At 44.8% G+C, this 20,030-nt stretch overlaps 1 protein-coding gene across 1 annotated transcript in view; it reads right to left on the reverse strand.

Moving 5' to 3' along the window:
- AATF (apoptosis antagonizing transcription factor) overlaps positions 1-20,030 on the reverse strand; it is a 53,098-nt gene that overhangs the window by 19,315 nt on the left and 13,753 nt on the right. Inside the window, exons 5-9 of the mRNA XM_086763309.1 lie at positions 13,180-13,294; positions 12,619-12,826; positions 11,720-11,884; positions 10,881-10,964; positions 47-114 (exon numbers count right to left, since the gene is read on the reverse strand). Coding sequence (XP_086619435.1) covers positions 47-114; positions 10,881-10,964; positions 11,720-11,884; positions 12,619-12,826; positions 13,180-13,294 — 640 coding nt within the window. The remainder of the gene's footprint in view (positions 1-46; positions 115-10,880; positions 10,965-11,719; positions 11,885-12,618; positions 12,827-13,179; positions 13,295-20,030) is intronic.

The following is a 20,030-nucleotide window of genomic DNA, read 5'->3' on the forward strand; positions in this document are numbered from 1 at the left end:
AATGGTGGGGTGAAGCTAGCGATATTACAGGCAACGTCCTACTCACCTGCCCATTGCTACTTGGTCATTGGGGTCCAACGCAGTGGTTTTACGTTCTATAAGTTCTCGAAGGAGCTAGAAGAAAGACAACAATCCCATTTAAAAGCATAGCAAAGACATGTCGATGCAAACAGGTACGCGTTTCTCAGAAGACTTAAGTAATTAGCCACCAAGTTCCCAAGGGAACCTGCATGCCTCATTTCTCGAAACTCCCTGGAAAACCTCAAGCCAAGAACCAAGGCTTTTTAACATTTCCTCTGCATGAAAGAGTTTTCCAAGGGAAAAAGCTGATGGCTCTGAAAAGGTTCAAGCAAGGAAGCAAAACCCTATTCTAAAAGTTTAAGTAACTGTAGATCATCCCCCTCTTCCAAAAAGGTCCCCATAGACTACGTGACTAGAGCATAACACTGAAGGCCACAACAAGGAGTTCCTGCATAAAATTTCAGATGGATCTAGGAGCAACACAGTCTTCCCTTCAATGCATCATGGTTTATTTAGGTGACATGTAGCATCACGCCATTCATCTGAAGAGAACCTAAAAGGTTATGCGGAGCATGAGTGGCACAACTTAGCAGCACCGTGGTCCAAGCACAAGCAGCCCCACATGGGCAAAGCGACGTGACGATCTTAGGTCTAAGCAATGGCAAAGGACTGGAAGCCCTGGGGACACTGTAAAGGCCCCTCTGGGATTGTCAGATGGGCCAACCATTCGATAACTGCCGATACCGGGAGCCCAGAGCAAAGTGCACAATCCCACAGCGGGCAAATAAGTCACAAGCTTGGGGAAATGTGGCAACTGAGACTGACACGAGATGGCCATTTCTCACCCGGAGAGGCAGAATGAAGAACTCCGCTTGTATTTCAGAGGCCAGTACTGTTCCCAGGACTTCGGAAGGATAAAAAATGCCTGAACATTCACAGGCTGTTGTGTACACAGCTCCCAAGGGCAACAGATGTAACACCAGCGGATCCGCAGTAAGACCTCTGCCCCACAGGTCTCGCCCCACGGTTCAAGTGTGGAGGGCAGGGGGGAACTGAAGCACTTCACCCAAAAGAAGTCAAGCACTGCTGGGCAGCAACGCTCACTCTGAGGAACAGCACAGCAAAATAATTTTTATAGCTAGGGCAGGAATGCTCAAGCAGGCTTTCCTATTTCTTTTCATGTCCTGAGGGTTGGGTTTTGTCCTTTTTGCTTCCTGCAGCCAAAGAATATTGTGAACAGCCTTTCTGGATACTTGACCAGTGCTGTATGTTTATCACCACTCACTGTAAATTGTACGTGCTGCGCCTTGGGTATCAGCCAGCACATTAACACGAGGAACAGAAATAAACTCTCCAAAGCTGGGCGGCACAGAATGCTTTCTGGATGGTGACATTTCACTGACTAGCAAAAGTTACTGCCTCAGCTCAGAAAGAGCCCGAAATAGACCCACCTGAAAACCAGAGAGTCCAGACAATTCCAACAAGATGCCAAAGAAAGCATGAAAAACGCTTCTCCTCCACCCTATACTTTTGCTGAAGCAGGAGAGCTGGAGTGCAATGGTCAACCGAGGTACGGTAACAGTCATGGAACGCAGGGCTTTGGGGCCAGCCGTGGTCCTGGTTATAGTCTTCACCTGACCCAAGACAGCACACACAGACAAGGCAAGAGGACAAGAAAGAGGCTCCAGCTGGGGACGTGGAGAAGGAAACACCAGCTCAAGTGAGACGACAGCATTTCTGAGCACAGCTTAGCTCTCAATTACTGCTGTGCTCAGAGCCGCCTGCTCCCAGACAGCTTCCCGGGCACCGACGCTGCCCCACTGAGCACAGCTGACACCAAAAGCTGTCCTGGGCACAGTGCTACGGGAGAAACTCCCTGACCCCCACAGTTTCTGATCACTTGAGTACCATACTGGATTGAGGGAGGGAAAAGGCGTGCACTCCACAAAAGAAAAATGCCATAAAGGTAGATGGGTATTATTTGTTTTCAAATAAGAGATGCTCCAGCAACAGAAAATATTTATACCTGTCCACATCTTTCCTCTCCTTCAAGGCATACATCATATTACAAAAAAAAAAAAAGAAAAAGATTCAAGCATAATTAAAAACCTACCATGACTTGTTTTTGCTTATTTTTGGAGATTATTACTACAGCAATTACATCTAAAAATTCCAGGAGAGGCCACTGGTTTATTATCACTAGAAAACAGCATGCTACTTCTCTGCCCTGTTTATCTGATTGATTCCCAACGTCTTTCTGGCACGCAATCTATCAGTTTATCTCTCCCACTTCATCACAGTCACTTCTGGCAGCTAAATACAAGATCCAAATCCAGTGTTACACAGACATACGACACAGTAAACCTGTGTAACAGCGCTACTCTGTAAACAGCTGCCCTTAAGGCTAAGCAGAAATGGGATCTTGGTTTCTAGTCAATATTCTGTCAAAAGCAAGGTGGGAGGGAGGGTTTTAACAGCAGCGAGAAACGGTGCAGCAAGGTTTTAGTGGTTCCTTCCTGCACCGGCAATAAGGTGTGTTTACTGTCTCCTCTTATCTTGCTTCCTCGGCACGATGCACAGAAAAAACTGCTGAATAGTAACGGCAGAGGCTAAGGCACACGAGGACAATAACGCACAGATGTCCTACACTCTTGGAGAGCTAAGGAACAAGACTTTTTCAGCAGGACTGGCTCTTCCTGGTGTCCCACCAAATCCACAGATGGACAGAATAAGGAGTGTGGCCACGGTCTTACAGCTGCGACCACGCCGGTTAGAACGAGATGCATTTTTGGAGCAGGTTCCTAATGCTGCACCTGGGAAGCAGGCAGGACTTTGTTGGACGGGATCGCTCTCCTCTTGGCAAGGCAGCGTTCCTGTGACGGCTGCAAAGCGCCTGGAGTTGAACTGCGTGTCGCTTAGCAGGGCGACAGCAGGGATCCCATTATTTGCCGAGGGGCACGTCCCCTCCTCTGTCTACAGAGGATCCTCTCACCAGGATCAGCAGGGAAGAGCTTTGTGCAGCAGTAGGAGACCAAACCCTGCACAGTTGTCTCCTCTGCACTAACCAGGCCACCAGTCGATCAGCCATTACTTGAGGCAGAGATGGTTTTGTCGACCTTGGGGCTGACAGTGAAATGTTCTTTCAATGCAGCATCAACTGCAGGACTGGGGACGCTGCTGGGGAGAGGAGAGGGAGTCAAAGATGAGGAGGAAGTAAAAAAAAAAAAAAATTCAAAAGGCAGGGACAAGAGGGAAATTAAGGAATAGAAATAAAAGCTGCAAAGCATCTTATTACAGCTAAATAGTATACATCTTAAAGCTGAAGTTATACATCATGCTAACAATGGTTACTAAAATAAAAGTGGATGTAGCCAGAGGCTACCGTTGAAAAAGTCACTCTAGACCTGCCTCGCTGCCTTTGGTCTTTAAGGATTTGATTAGTTTTTCCGCTTTCTAGTTCAGAGTCTTGCATTCATCCCGTGCTCCAGAGGAAGCTAGGGCTCAGGATACAGAATGAATGATAAATTCATTTACTGAATAAAGCAACACTGTTTTCTCAGCACAAGACTTAAAACACTTCCGAAGCTGTAATATTTCATTAAGCTTGGTGATTCTGGTTAAAATTTATTAGTCAAAACAGAAAACTCTCATCAGGCCCCATATATTCCATTAGGAGTGATATATGGTGTCTCCCAACGTCTAATTATTAACTAGGAAGTGTAAGTAAATCACTATCAGCATTAAGCCCTGATGTGTGAAGACAGAGTTTGAGTCAGGCAATCTCAGCATCAAAAGGCTTTGATTTGAAACATATCCTTTTTTGCTTTCCCTCCTTCACCTCTTCACATCTTCCCTGAACTTCAAAAACCTAAGCTCAGCCTCCCACGTACGCAAACACAACTGCCTACCTGCAACGAAGTGCAACCACGCCTGCAGCTCAACTACCAGCTCCGAGCTCCCCCTACCAATGCTGGAACCAGGTGGACAAACCGTTCAAAGTGGAAAACGGGCAACAGTAAGCGGAAGAAAGTTGCTAACATCAATTTTATTTGTCTTTGGAACAAAGCAGCAATGCTTGCCACAAGTGCTTCTGCACGCGTGTGTTTCTGAACTCCACGAAGCTTTGCTGTTAAAACCAACCCCGTCAGACTCCCCAGTCAAAACCACAGACTACCCAACCACACGAGTAAAGAAAAGCACACGGAGGTCGCGCGGTTTGCCACGGCCCACGGGCCGCGTTCATGGAGGACTCGGAGCAGATGGGAACTGACTGCCCTTCCTGTGCCCTCAGCGCGCGAGAGAGCTTAAAATCTGCAGCCCCTAACAAAGAGCAAGGCGGAACATGTCCAAAGACAAGAGCTTCCACAGCGGTTAGTATTCACCTGCCTTTGCTGACACCAAAGCCATTGTTAAAATTTACACTGCAGTCAATGATGTGTGCTTTCTGAAGAATTCACCTTAAAAGGACTCCCTCTCTACGCTGGTTAAAGAGATGCACACAAAGTACATTGGACAAAATTAGAGGGATTTAGAAATGCCATCAGGGTGTTGTTCAAGGGTAATAGAGATTCATTTCTCATTTTAGAGGTCAATTTTCATTTTAGAGGTTAGGTCTCATTTTCACGCACTATCTATCAGTGTTTCTAATACTACAGTTGCTGACCTTTCTGATTTGCAGACCCCTAAGAATTTCCAGTGGAGACAAAGAGCTAAGTATAGCTGAAATAAGCCTCGTGACAAAAGGCTCACTTTTCTTAGAGCTCACAGCCCAATTAAAATTAATACCTGGCAAAAGCTGATCTACAGGATATCACAGGAAACAGTTTCGTTTACAAACCTCAGAACAAAAGGAATATTTTTTTCTCTCATGTTATTAAAATCTTCAGAAACGCCAGTAAAAGCACGGGTCACTTCTGCTATGGTGCATCAAAGCCACCTCTTCTCTCTTTCAAGTGGCTCCGCTGCCTTTGAATCCAGCGAGTCAGGTGTGCGAAGAGGTGAGACACAGCCTCAGCCCGGGCACTGCGCTGGCTGCTGTACAAGGAAGTCGAAACAGTCCGATCAGGCTCCCTGCGCCAGTAATAATCCCAAACAAGGGGCCAAAAATGTTCATTTTTAAACAACTGTGCAGAACAATGGAAAAGCAGAACCTCGTACTGCTTCTGCCATCTTAGCCATTTGCTGAAAGCAACAGAAACAGAAAGAGATTTGACTATCCACGGATTCTGAAACAATGGGAAAAATGTGGGAAACTCAGACTTCGGTTTACCAGCGGCTGCTTACCTTTACTAGAACACTCACACTTATTGTGCTAGAAAAATACTCAGTTTATTAGTGAGGAACTCTAAAACATCTGCAAATTGTTTCTGTGGACTTTCACAGCTAAATGTGTATTTGTTACTAGAGACAGTAAACAAACAATCACTGTGGTGAGAAGGGCTACATCCTGCACTCCGCTGTCTGTTAACACAGGATCCCTTCAAAAGCTCAGGCAAATCACCTTCATCCTGCCTCGCAAAGCCGCAACATGACATGCCACATCTGAAAAATGTCCTATTGTCAAGTTATCCTTCAACAGTTTAAACAACAGTTATTTTTTAACAAAGTCACCGCAGGAAACAAAAAGAGAGAAGCTAAGTACAACTTGTCAAGTCCAAGTAAAGAAGTAAGCTTAAAAACACCAAATGCTTTTCCTCTTTCCTGGTGAAAATGCAAAGTCACTCCGCTACTGAATGGAAGTTGACAAAGCTGCATTTTATCAATGCAGTTTCAATACTTTCTAATACTTTTTTTTCTCCATACACATGATAAATCATATGAAGTTTTCCTTCATTTTCATATTTACACACCATACAATTATTTCAACCAGCATACATTAAGAAAAGGTTGCTTCAGCATCTATTTTACACTGCATTCTGCCTGGATGTAGAACGAAGCTGTTTCTTTTCCCCTTTCAAGCTCCCACTCAGTAGTAGCATAACAGCATTTGGATTGTTAGCAATATCAGAGAAAATTTAGACAGCAGCTCAAATTGTAAATTGTTAAATCCCCTCGAAACACTTTTTTAACATGCAATGTTCTGTAATCTATTTATAATGTAAAAACTTACACTGCAAGATGAAATCACTGGACAGTCTCCTTTTAAAAACCATTTTATTAAAATTCAGTTCTGTATAAAATAGGCAGACTTGCGTATTTTCTAATAAGCCATTAAGAGAAGTTTCAAATCAAGCTTTAAAACGTGTTATTAACCATCTACCCAGCCATTTGAAAGATACATGCCTGTGATAAGAGTATTGTATTGCCATTAACCTGTGGGATGGTTCGAGACATCTCTTATTCACACAAAACTCTAAATGCATCTAATTAAAGCCACAAGATCAGCTGTCCATATTAATCACTCACCAGTTTAATTAAGGTAAACCAGCTTGTCAGAAAGCCAGTCTTCTCTCTATTCTTCACCACTATCGACTTTTAATAGTTCACTGGATTAGTAATTACTTGTTTATGGCGTTATCAAATACCTGGGAGAGAAAACCACAGCGTGTGCCCCGGAACTGCGTTAGGCCAACTCTCGCTTGGGACGCAGGGAGAAATCTACCCCATCAGATAAAGTTTTCTAAAAAGCCAAACAATGGCATATAGACACGAGTACAACACAGGAGAAAAGCAAACTGAGCTGCAAGTATCTTGACAAGAGATTCAAGACTCAGAAGATCATTTTGTGGTTACTCAGATTAACGCAGGCATTTTGGGCACTAAGCTAGGAGACAGAAGTCGGTAAGACCTCTTGTGCACTTGTAAAAACCACACCTGTCACACAGAGCACGCAAGAGCTCCGCACTCTTAGAGGCTCATAGAGTGCCACTCCACAAGGGACAACAACAAAGAAAGTTACAACTCCTACAACTGAACAACATTTTCTACAGGACTGATTCCTTTCCTGGGTAATTACAATATAGGTAAAGAAGGGAACAAGCCCCTTTCTCGCTATTTAAGGGCACTCACTTTGGGAGTAAATCCCAGACAGTAACAGGTCATTTCAACACGATGCAATAGCTGTGCGACGACAGCCCTCTCCTCCTGGCCAACCATTGCCATCTCTGTTGGAAGGCTTCAGCGTTTCTTTGAGCCTTTCCCATCCACTTTGGCTCTGCTGAGCTTCTGGAAGTTGTGGTGATCACAGACAAAACCAATGACTGCGGGTTGTTGTAAAATGCGGTGACATACAACACAACCAAAATCAGGGGGAGGAGGGAGCAGGAGAGCGGAGAAAAACAGGGATTATGTATATTCCTCATTCTCCTTAGGCATACCTGCTGCCACCAATGATGAACATTTGTTCTGGGAAGAGCTGCTACCAGTGGAACGCTTAGCATATGAACACTAACCTAATTCCTGTTGGAAATAAACCAATTTCCACTCTCTCCTTTTTACCAGAGGAGTATTTCAACCTAATAATAAAATCTCCACTGTAGCATGTCAGACCAGCAGCTCTCTGGTAGCAGGCTGGAATTTTAAGTCTTACAGTCGATACTGCAGCATTAATGAATTCTACGTAAATACGACTCCTAGAAATAAAGAGTCTTTTTCTTCCCTTAAAACCACCTATGAAGGAGAGTTTAAAAGAAAAGGAAACGGGGTCTAGCCTCTCACTGCTATCAGTAACGAGGATCTTTCTGAAACAGTTTAACTATTCACAGCCAGCGCAACCCAAATAAAAATATTTCATTTGCATTATTCAGCTCCGCTTTACATTACCATTCAACGTGGGCCACCACAATAAAAATTATAACTGCTTATAAAACAAGTGAAGAAGATTAGAAAAGGCAAAGTGGGATGAACAGACAGAACCAAGTCAAGTCCTGAATCATCGTAAAATCCCACCAGACCCACATGGTGAATTCCACTGAATACCAAGACCTGGAAAATAAAATTGTTTTTCCACTGGAAAAACAGATTCATTGAAGCGTTTTGTATTATAATTTATAACAAAAGAGTACAGCTACTTATTCTGTTATCATGAACTTCTGCACATTCATAAGATCTCGTTCACTTGTACTTGCTTGATTTCACACTGAAATACACAGGAATTTGGTTCCAATGTCCTCCTTTATCTGAATGTTTACCTTTAATAAACAATAAGCAGCAACCAAAATAAACTAATCATTATAAAATGTTATTTAGAAAAACGTAAGTGATACTAAAAAAAGTCTGAATCTAAATGCAAACACAAAGACAACAGCACCCACTGAATGGTACACTTTCCAGTAAGTACTACGCACAGAGGTCAGGGTTTCTGAGCAACCTCAGCTCCAACAACCAGAGACGTCACTGCCGATTACTCCTGAAGAATCAGTTCCCTTTCTATGCTGTATTTATATATGTACATCCACACACGCGATCACACATGCACAGGCACACAAAAGCGCTGCACAGTTATGACCCATCTGAAAGAAAACACATTTGCTGTATTGTCAGCGCTCTATTGTCATGCACTCTGCCCTTTCTGAATGCAATGTTCAGCTTCAGCTTACCACTCTGACAAATAAAGGAAAGCACTTTATGAAACCCATTTAATTGGGAGGTGACAGAAAACATACAGCCATTTTCTTTAGCCTTATCGCTGAATTGGCTTCAGCTCCAATCTCTGCCAAATCCCACTCAACAGAAGACATTAACCAGGTCAGCGGAACAGGTGCTGCGCAGTGTCTGGCAAGGGGCTGGCATCCCCACAATTACTTGCACACAATGAAGCAGTAATCTTTACAGATCATCTCTCCCAAGAAGCATATTGGGGACGGGAGAGGAGGAGAAGGGTGGGAGGGAGGGAGAGAGAAAGAAGGAGGGAGGGAGGGATAAAAAAAAAAAAACAAACCAACACAAGCAGGAAAGGAAAATGAATGTGTAGCTGCCTCGCGGCTCAGCAGATGTCTGTGCGTGATGTACGAGGCTAGGATAAGCTGTCGTAGCCCGCTGCCAAAGAGTGGTAAGTGATTAAAGCCTCCACCAGGCTAAGCACCATATTTAGAGTCTATGGGGTTTCGAAAGTTGCACCCATTCCTTGCTGTGCTGCCAGATGTTGTTGGCTGGTCCTGCTCCTATTCACTGTGTGCGGGAGGCAGCAGTTGGTACAGCGAGGAATGCAATCTGGAATGTTTCCGGAGGTGCCGTACATTAAACCGGTGTCACCCATCCTTCACCTCTACCGAATGCTGAAACAACTCCAATTTGCTGCCACTTCCCTCTTGGGAAATGGCCAAGATACAGTTGTGCCTGGCAGACCCATTTGTTTTACTCAGGTGATTCTCTTCTCTCAATGACCTCTATTAGTTTAAGTTTTAATTTAGATTAACCCCAGCACCCCAATTAACCAGTGAGGGGAAAAGCTAAGCTGTGACTAGTCATATTTCTGAAATCACGATTTATCGAAGTTGAAGTTATTAGAAGGGAAGATGGGCCATTCATCTACTGCTATTTTCCTTTTAAAAATTTGGCATTTCATGGCCAATGAGCACTTTCTCTGTGCAGGTCTATGGATTGTCAATCACAGCTATTTCTCCTTGACCACTTACAATTTTTGTTATACCAACTTAATTTGTTCTGTGTTCTTGGCCCCAAAGCTGGGCTTCTGGTCCACTTGGACTGCAAATTTCACCTCAGTATTTTCTCATGGCCTTACAGATTTGGCCTCTTCAACCACTGTTGCCAACAAGACAGGCACGCTCTGATCGCCATTTTAGAGTCTACACAGATGAACCTGGCATCTTCACCTGCCCAAGAGATGCTGCTCAATTCCCAGCAATACCAGCAGAGATGCTCTTACCCTAAATACACAGCCTGGAGAGGAGCTAGCTGGGAATACATTCCTGGCTCTGAGGCAGGCTGCCCCCACAAACATTCAATATTCAAATTGTGCTAATTCTGCACTATGTAAGGTCTACAACAAAAATTTCTTGCACATCTACAGCAAAAGGGTTAGAAGTTTGTTGAAAATCTTGGAGGAGAAAAAAAAGGCAGCATTAAAGTTCTCTGTATTTCCTACTGTAAAACATGGATTAGAATCACCAAGTTAACACATCTTTTTATTCATCTTTAGTCCTGGCTCTGTACATGAACCCCCAGATTCTGAAAGTATTCAAATGCTTCTGGTTAAGTCAGTTATCAGAGCACAGTCACACGGCAACAGCTCTGTTCCACCGCCCTAACACTTTACTAGCCATTCTAATAACTATTCAGATTAGAAAATTCCGCCTTTCTAATGATATGATATTTGTTTCCTTAAGCTGCAGCCTCCATGCACTGGCTGCAGATTCCTTGTTTCTAAGAATTTTGCCAATAAAAAGACAACTGGCCTAAATCCAAGCTGGCACGACTCCAAGAAAAGTGCTAGAGAAGCCCTGCAGCTTCTTCGTTCTGTAGGCAGACGAGATGATCTCGGCTGAGACAAGAGTAACTGAGGTGCTTTTGAGGATCTACCAGAATTGTTTTCCATAGCGGGACTCCACCCACAGAGAACAGTCACCTTTAGAGAATGCAGTAATTTTTCTCTTGTGTAGCAATGTTCACCAGAGAACTACAGGCACAGACCTTTTGCTGCAGCCCTGACTCTCAAGTACAGCACTGCCAGTAACGGCGGTGAGTTAACATCCACAACGCAAGTTCGAGCTTACACAGTCCTACATCAGAAGTTGAGAGTGAAGTCCTCAGAGGTATCTACACAGATTTCAAATGTTAAAATAGATAAATGAGTTTCACTGACCAGAGAAATTTAGAGCACAGAACCCACTGCATTAGCTCTGTAAGCATTAAAAAATCAACTGGAGCCATAATTCCAACACAGATTTACCATCACTTACCTGGTGATAAAAGTCATCGTCATCAAATATCTCCTCATCTATGTCCTTCAGGTGCCTGTTGGAATCTGACTGAGGGAGGGCTTCCTGGAAGCACAAAGGAAATACCGAAAGCTCAAATGGGTTTCTATCCCTGACTCCGATGACATCACACGCAGCAGTTTGTAAACACACTTGAAGATACGAAGGAATAGAGCAAAGCTCCCAACATAACAAGTTTTTAAGGACTAGGAATACATTTAAAGGCAAGGCAGAAATGCTGCCAATGCCAAAACAGATTTATGATACCTTTACTGGGAAATAAATAGGACTGTGCAAAGTCTTTCTGGCAAAATACTACAGATATTTTTAATGTAATGGCAAAAATACATCTTGCAAGTGCAGTAATTCTACGTGATCTCTCAGAATTGAGTATTTATTCATTCTTAAATACTAAATTAATAACAGACTTACTACTAATATATTCTGTAGGTTATATGCAGTATGATTTTAGAAGTGACTTTCTGGGTTAAAGATTCTAAACTCCAGAGTAAAAACAAAGTTTTGTAGCCGCTACCTCACAAAACAGATTTAGTGAGCATCAGTTCCTACAGCACAGGAGAGGCACAATCACAGACCAAACCTTGTCAAAAACTGGCACAGGAGATAATGCAAACACCATAAAACTTGAACTGAAATGCCTACATCTTTCTTTTTCTTAGCCATTACATTACAGGAATCAACACTCAGGTATCTCCTTCATCAGTCTCTCACAAACAAGAATATTACCTGCTAAAGGCTCAAGCTAATTGTTTTGCAGAGAATTTCACTGTTCTACAGTTATATAAACAAAATACCCTTACCGAATTTTCTGGCACACGTTCAGGGACTGGATGAGATTCCTGTTCCTGCTTTCCCAGCACTGTATACACTGATCGCTTGGTCTGTGTCCGCCGTAGTAATCTCTCTTTGTCCATCAAAATATGATCAATCTGAGTCAAGATTGAACGCTCAAAGGCACCGAAACCCTGCAACAACATTAACCAGTGTCAGATAATGCAGAAAGATTTTCCTCAAGGCAGCAATGTTCCTCTATCTTTCCATGTCAGTGGATAAGCAGACAGCATCCCAAGAGGAGGGGGTTTAGGTTTTTGTGGCAGGGATTTTTGCTAGAATTTTTTATTTGTTTCTCCCTCTCCCTCCCTTCCCAACCTGAGGCAACCTGACTTCTGGCTTAATAAAATGCCTTTGCTGTTCTGGTTCAGATGAACTTCTCAGTGATCCATACTAACTTACTGATGTTAGGAGACGCTGGATCTTCGGGTGAAATGACTACTCATTGTACTAAAGTCTACACTTCATGGAGAATGAGAGCCACAGAGCCTCCTCATTCACAAACAGCTTGTTGATCTGCAATAGTGGCATTTTTGCTGCTGGAAACTGGCTGTGATGAGATGCCTGGTTAGAACACTCATACTATCCAAGAGTTTTTCCCAAAACTTGGAAACCATTTGGCCCTGAAAAATTTCCTGCCCATCTGCTCAAAACAAAAGACAGCAGCTTATGCCTTTGAAACGTGAGGGCTAAGATTTGTTCCAAACTCCTTTAATGTTGTGCAAGAGTGTGTATCTTTGTATTTAATTCTCACTGCTGTAACTCCTGGCTTCACCTGGAACATCATAACACAAAACTTTCCAATCAGCTTGTCCCACAAACCTCTGCTAAGCAATAAGCACGTCAGCACACATAAACAAAGACTTGCCTTTCCCATTTTGCCAGATGCCAGCTTTGTCTTCTCATACCACTTCTGCAAGACGTTGTTCCGATACGTCCTGAAGTCGGCATACCGCTTGGCTATGAATTCTGGGTAGTCCTCAAACTTTAGCTTTCGTTTGGGGGGGCTCCTCCTCCTCTTCTCCTGCACCTTATCCACTTGCTCTTCATCGCTACTGCTAGGGATTTCATCATCACTGGAACAAAAACATGCAGACTAAACACCCTTCACCTCTCTGAAGCAACATGTGTGAGTGCTTAATGGCCCCTCCACTACCACCCATGCTTCTTCCACACCGTGGTGAGATTTATGCTAAAGCACCTAAGGTTTAGCCCTTCCTCCATTATCAGAAAGATTACAAAACAGACTTCCCACACTGGCAGAAAGAATTCAAATAGTCATTTCTCCAGAGTGTCTGCCACCCAGATCCAGCAGCAACTGAGAGAACAGCAGACAGTGAGCATGGTTAGGAAGGCTGTGCGTTGTCCTGTTCGTTGGAGAGCTGGAGACCAAAGGATTCAAAAAGGTCTTGTCTTATTGTGTATTCACCTGTCAGTTTTTGACTGCTTTCCATCTACCAGGTGCCTCGTGCCTGGGTATTGATAGAGCAGCTCATCCTGAAGGTCCACTAATACTTCCAGCAATGCCTCCAGGGCTTTACAACCTGCAGAACAAGAGACAGAAGTGACAATTTCCCACTGATCCTTGCTTCTGGTGAAGACTTAGCTTTGCAGCGCTTAGTTTCTCATCCTGACTCTGAATTTCTGCCACAGCTACTGCATGTCCCATTAACTGTTCTTCTGTAATCAGTGAGAGTTGTGGTTTATCTTCAAACTGATTTATAGGTGTTAATGTCAAACACTACCATGCTGGGAAAGAACGCTTTTTTCCTAAAAAGGGAGGAAGGGAGGGAGGACTGCCTTCTAAACATCTGCCTGGCTGCACATCGAGAGTACACTGCTCTAAAGTTTCATCGACAAACGTTCAGAGCACAGAGCCCAAAGGATTAACACACTGAAGCAGCAAGTACTGTGTGCAGAAGCGTCTGACGACACATGCGTATGACAACAGCCTTTTTTGCTAACTCATTTATTGTTTATCTCCTGGGTTAAGTTCAGCAGCAGAGGCCAGCTTCAGCTGAATAATATGAAGCAACACAAGGGAAAATGTATATATGTACATCCTGTCTACACTTGACCTCTTGACTTCTCTTTCTTGCGCATAATGTGCATGTTATAGGGAGCAGACGGAGGGAAGGGAAGAAGAAAAACCAGACTCCTGCAGTGCTGTGACTACTGCTGGTTTCTACGCTGCTGTGCGCACCACGTAGGAGGTATACGAAATTAGATTGTAAGTAAAATTAAATGCAGCAACATCTCATCTATGGGGGAAACTTAAACAACGACCTGGCAAGTTAGTGAGAGGATTCTGATCAGAAAAGGAGAACTGCAGGCTCAGAGATCCTTAGAAAGAGAGAAAGCAAAGAAAAGATTGGGGTGGAGAGGTGTACAAAATGATCAATACATGGTGTGAAGGTTAGCTTTACAGGGACAAGTAGTTCCTTTCCAGGGTATCTGCAGACACAAATCCCGACTCTAGATGTGATCCTGTGTATCCAAAGGCTTTCATGGCCGACAGCTTTCCTGTATCTATGCAGATGCAGAGAAAACAATCTCTGTTCCAATGATCATATGCTCTCCAAGGACACACCGTTGCAGCTGACTGTGGGAAGGGTTAACTGCACACTGTTGCAGCATCTGTTCTTTAAAAACAGTTCTTTTGTGGAACCAACAAGTCTCCCTGCAGAATGCTCTGATACAAAACAAGTGTTTGTCTAGGCCTACACAGACTCTGCCTTTGTACGTCGGTACACGTCAATCACAGCGTCAGCTCTTACAGGTAAAACACTTAGCACGCTTCTACGCAAACCCCTAAACCGAACTTCACACGGATCAATTCATGCACACCTGACACGGGTGTATTGCCTGCTACTTTTACAAAGAGGCTCCACTGAAAGGGGAAAAAATGCACCGCGTGGAGGAACATAGCACACCGCGTCAGGAAGTGCTTTCTTGCAGGATATGTTCACACAGGCACCCTGAAGCAGCACCCTCGCGGGCAGCAGTAACCCTGGCTCTCAGACCAGGTGGATTTGTCCGGAGGGAGGAGGAGCACCGTGGTCGCAGGACGTTCCCCTCTGCCAGTTCCTCCACTGACATGAAGTCAGTGGGGCTGTTTTGCTGAACTCCCAAACCTGTTTCTTTCTTTGAGTTACCATAACAGAACAGAAATAACTTTTCAGCACTTGCTTTTTTTTCTTATTTTTTTAATTTTTTTTTTTAAAAAAAAAAAAAAAAGAAAAAAGAGGACACAGAGATCATGGGTAGAGTGAACAGCAAATCTTCATCAGCCAGACAGAGACAGCGCAAGCAGAAATCAGCCCAGACATCCAGAGGTCTCAATCTCCTGCATGTTACCACTGTGATATTGCTCAGTTGTCACCATCTCCAGATAAATTACGGCCTGACCTCAGTAACAGGAATGTCAAGGAGAAGATGCTTTAAGATTTTTGTTGCAGATCAGCTGTTGGACTCATCCTCCCTGGGCCGCGGTTCATTACAGATACGTTCTGACAGCTCTTCTATATAAACCTATTAACGGATTAGCTTTGCCATACTTGTAAAACAGCCATGTGTTAGCATTAAAACAATTCCAAGAGACAAACAGACAAAAGCCCTTAAAAATGCATTTGCTGTACGTGTCTGTGGCTAAGGCATCGCTTGCAAAAGGAAAGCGCCCCCACCCTAGCCTGAGTGCACAGCTTACAACAGTAAAAATCTTTCCCGGTGCCTGCAACACAGCTAAACGTCCCCAGAGCTTCCGAAACTGTTTATTTTCTACCCACTGCCTATCCTCCAGCAGCAGTGCTAATGCACCCCAGGCGGCTTTGATCCTGTCAATTACAACTGGAGTAGCACTCCAGCTCTTCTGGGGTATAGCAGGGCCACGGCGAGCAGGCACGGAATAAAGACAGGCTCAAGCTCCTCCAGGCTACAAGATACGGACCCCAGCAGAAGTGGGGATGGGGAGCAATTTTATTTGGAGCGAAGGGGATGGAGAGGGCAGGGAAGACAATGACCGTGCGTCTAACCAGGTGGGAGGGCTAATTATTCCAGACAGTGGCTTCATCATGAGCCTCTTACAGCTGGGTAATTTCCGCGCTTTCAGTTCTTGTGTATTTAATGGCATTATTGGACGACATTCTCATTGTTACTGCTGGGTGCTTAAGTGCGCTGTAAACTCAACTTCAGAAGCCAAGTGCCACCCTCCCCTGCCCTCTTCCCATCCAGCCCTGCCCTATCCATTTCAGTTTAATTCCAGAAGGGACTGTTTTCTTCCCAGTCTCCTCTCTCTCTTCATCTTCTCTTCCCTCTAATGCCCTCATCTGCCTTTAGACCGTCTGCTTTGGGGAAAAGACTGAATCCATTTGTGAACGAAGGCGGCATGAAACAAAGCTGTTTCATAGATGCAAACTATGTCATTTTGAAGGAAAGCCGGACGCTAACCCTCCTGCTCTCATGCCCTCTCCCAGCACTTTTTTTTTTTTTTAAACGCTGCTCCTTGTCTGAAACAGACAATTAAGCAGAAGAGAGTCACAAACATGGAGCTTTCAAGCACACCAGTACATCCAGGCAACCAAGGAGCAGCTTTCACATGTGGCAATTATCAGGTTTGTACCTCCTGCTCCCTTCCCTGCTCTGTTCCCAGAACAAAGCCAGCAAAGCCTCGAAGAGCACAGGCAACGCCAGCCCTGACCACGCAGCAGGGGCCTCCCACTGCCACGACCTGTGTTAGCTCCTGGGCACTCCCTGATGATTTTCACTTTCTAAAGCCAAGAAGGTATCAACACTATGGTTTTCACAAGCACCACAACCTGGCCAAGGCTGAAACAACGCTGTTAAAGCTCTGTGAGTGCCCTCCCACCACTCATTCACCAGTGGGAAGATCCTGATGCCAACAGCTGATTCCCAGAGCTACTACACTAACTCCGCTCTATTATGTTCAGCCAACTACAGATGCTTCAACGTCCCCCAGCTGCCCCTTCCCAGTCCAGTGCACCAGGCAGTGGCCAGAGACTACAGGCACAGTGCTGTGAAAGCAACTGTTCATCCGTGGTATGTAAAACTCTTCTGGCCTGACATTGCAGGCACAGTCTATTGCCCCAGTTAACTCCAGTCCATGCCTCTCCCACCCCTTCTCTCCCACTCTCTGCTGGCAAGTTTGCTGCATCTCTCTTCCAGTCTGCACTGGAAGGTGTTGGGGTAAATATCCTACCGTATATCGACCTCAGTGTCACAACTGAGATCTTTAACGTTGGGCCACAGGTAATCAATGAGAAAAATCTCAAAACTTTCTCCTTTCCCAGGAGGGACTTCTGCATGTCTGACTTGTGCTCTTTGAGGACAGGTGGCTCAGCACTGCCTTAAACCAAAAGAAGCTGCATCCCTTTACAGCATTTCAGTGTGAGCAACTGAAATCCCCAGTGTGTGTAGGAGAGGCCAAGGAACCCCACGACAACACGCAACTGCTCTTCCATCAAACCCTTCCTAAAGTTGCCCTTCGGGAAAGAAAAACCATGCTGAGTGGGATCCATCTGCAGCTGCTCCAAGAACATAGCAAACGTGTTTTGAATACAACTTACAGCTTAAATGGGACTCAGTGTCTGTGGTGAGACGCTAACTCGTAAGAGTCACTTTTAAGAGTCAATGGGAGCCCCTTTATTTCGTGTGGAGGAGTGAAAAAGTTGTCCCAGATCCAGCAGACAGCGTATCAATCCACCAAGAAAGCTGGGAGCCAGCATCAGTAAATCAAAGTGTGCCTTTCTGTTAACACTCTCTTGTACGTTCTCCTTTTATACATCCCTTCACCCAGTCAGAAAGTAGCCCTGGAGTATTTAGCTCCACTCAGGGATAGCACTGCCATGCATCAAAGTGTCAGGAGACCTACCAGAGATGAAATCTGTCCTACTGCTCTCAAACCACAAAAATCAATTTTGTCAATGCCAGTGGTTACGGACAAACGGGCTGCTGGCGTCCCCCCTCTGTGTGGGGGGGCTGCTGGCTGCAGGGCATTGGACCCCCCAGCGCTCCCCACACCAGCCCTCTCTCTCTGCCGCTGGAACCCAAGCACTGCCGCGCTGGGGACTCGCAGGCGTGACGGTTTCTGCACTCACCCATCACTGTTTCAGCATTTCTACAGCAAGGCTGTTTCCTGCACAGAAAAATATCTGCGCTCTTTTTCACGACCTCTAAAAGTGGGGTCTCATTTCATCTTCCCAAGCAGCTGCAGAGAGCAGCAGCTGGTGTGGAGCAGCAGGGAGCGACTTCACGCAGAGACACTTTAAGTCGATGGAAAAAAGCCGGTGTCTCAAGGCCAGGCTTTCAAAGGTATTCATGGAGAGCCAACCAGTGGGATTCCCAAAACTGCTCCACCAGGAAACCTCCTCCCCGCCTAACCCTGGTGCATCCATCCAGCAGATTCAGAGCAGCACGCTCAGGGATGGAATCCTAAAAGTGGAGCAAACCGCACAGGATTTTCACTCCGTTGCCCTACGTTCATGGCACCTTACAGGGCGCGATGGGACATTGCTGTGGCAGCATCCTTACCGTGATGTACCAACACGAAACACCGCACGCACAGGACACGGCGGAAAGCCAGAGCCCACCTCAAAGCTGGAAATTAACTACTTTTTCCCCTCAATTAAATCTGAGGATCTGGCATCACAGGAATATCGTTGGCACGCAAGCTTTTAATTATCTATGTACCTCCACAGGCTGTGTGAAGCGCTCGCACAGAGGAGCTGGAACAAGGCTGGCATTTGAACCACCACGCAGAGCAAAAGACGAGCTGCCAAATATTGGGAGAGTTCCCCCTGCCACCGTGGAGAGCCACCGTGTCCCCACCGCATGGAACAGGCGCCGTGCCCAGCGCAACGGTCATATTATGCAAATTACAAGGAGGAGAGGAATCAAACCTCTTATTTTAATAGCTGCACGTAATGAAAAGTATCTTTATCAGGTACCCGCATTTATCCCGACATTCAGATGACGACAGGGAATTTTCACTCCTCTCAAACGACTGTGGGACAGGAGTTAAACGACAGGTCAAAATGGCACTCAATACACTGGCCCGAGAACAATACTTCTCATTCAAATCCACAAGCCAGCCACTTGCACTAGTCATCCCCAGCAATTAATCCCCCAAGAAACACGTTTGATTAAATCTTTTCAAGCAAATCCTTTGCTTTGCTTTTGTTAGTTCACTTCTTGTCAACATCTATTAAAATATGCCTTTAATTCTCCCACAATCTTAAAAAACACCGATTCCACTGTCTTCAACTTTAATCAACTGTATGGCCGGCATTTTTCATTTCATAATAATGTGCTGTTTGGAATTCAAGAGGCAGGCTCAACATCAATCATTCGGCAAGAATTTTTCCACTGCAATAAATATGCAAATGAGGAAAGCCAGTCAGTCGTATTTCAGGCCCGACTTGCTAGTGTTTTAAAAAAGACACAAATTTATTAATTGCCGTTGGCCAGCGGAATCCTATTACTTTGGGCATTGATTACAAAGCTGTGTGAGTGATTATTGTGCAACTCGCAGGCTATCCAGGCATGAGGAAAAATTATTAAAGCAAGGCAGAGATTATCAACTCAGAATAACAATAAGCCTTAACATTTTAGGCCTCTAACTTCTTCAACAAAGAATTACGCCAGAGCTCCAGTGTATCATAATTCTGAAGTCTGTCAGTATTACTTTTGGAGCTTGCTCTATATTCCCAACAGCAGAGCAACCTTACCAGCCAGGAAAAGGCGGAGGGAATTCTTCCACGTATCGCATCTTAAACACGGGGCTTTGGACAACAGCTTTCTGTAATCCCCAACGCGTAAGTACCTCTAGGATGAACAGTACGGCGCGGACAGGACTTCCACTGCCTTCAGATTTGCACCCTCGTATGTCCCGGTGCCCCAAACCCAAATAAAAGGTCACGGATAAGTGTACGACAGAAGCTGCAAGAGCCAGCCTGGACTAAATGACAGGCTGGCTCCAAGTCCTTTGGCAGCAGAGAGTGATCCCAGTTTTTAGAGGTGGTATAGTCACACACATGTTTCTCACAGACTTCAGCTGAATCCTAGAACAAAGCTCTTGTAAATCTGTCCAGGTTATTTTAGGAAATCGCAGGAGTAACATTCTCTTCACACTTCCCAAAGCACTGAGTTTGTGGCATTTTATCAAATTATAGTGGGGAAAAGGCTGACTTTTCTGCAGATTGCAATAAAAGGGTCTGCTCCACAGCAAAGGCCCAATTTGCTGGTTCCATTGGAATGCAAATGATG

This window comes from Chlamydotis macqueenii, chromosome 19 (genome assembly GCF_036417535.1).
Source record: "Chlamydotis macqueenii isolate bChlMac1 chromosome 19, bChlMac1.mat, whole genome shotgun sequence".
Taxonomy (NCBI): domain Eukaryota; kingdom Metazoa; phylum Chordata; class Aves; order Otidiformes; family Otididae; genus Chlamydotis; species Chlamydotis macqueenii.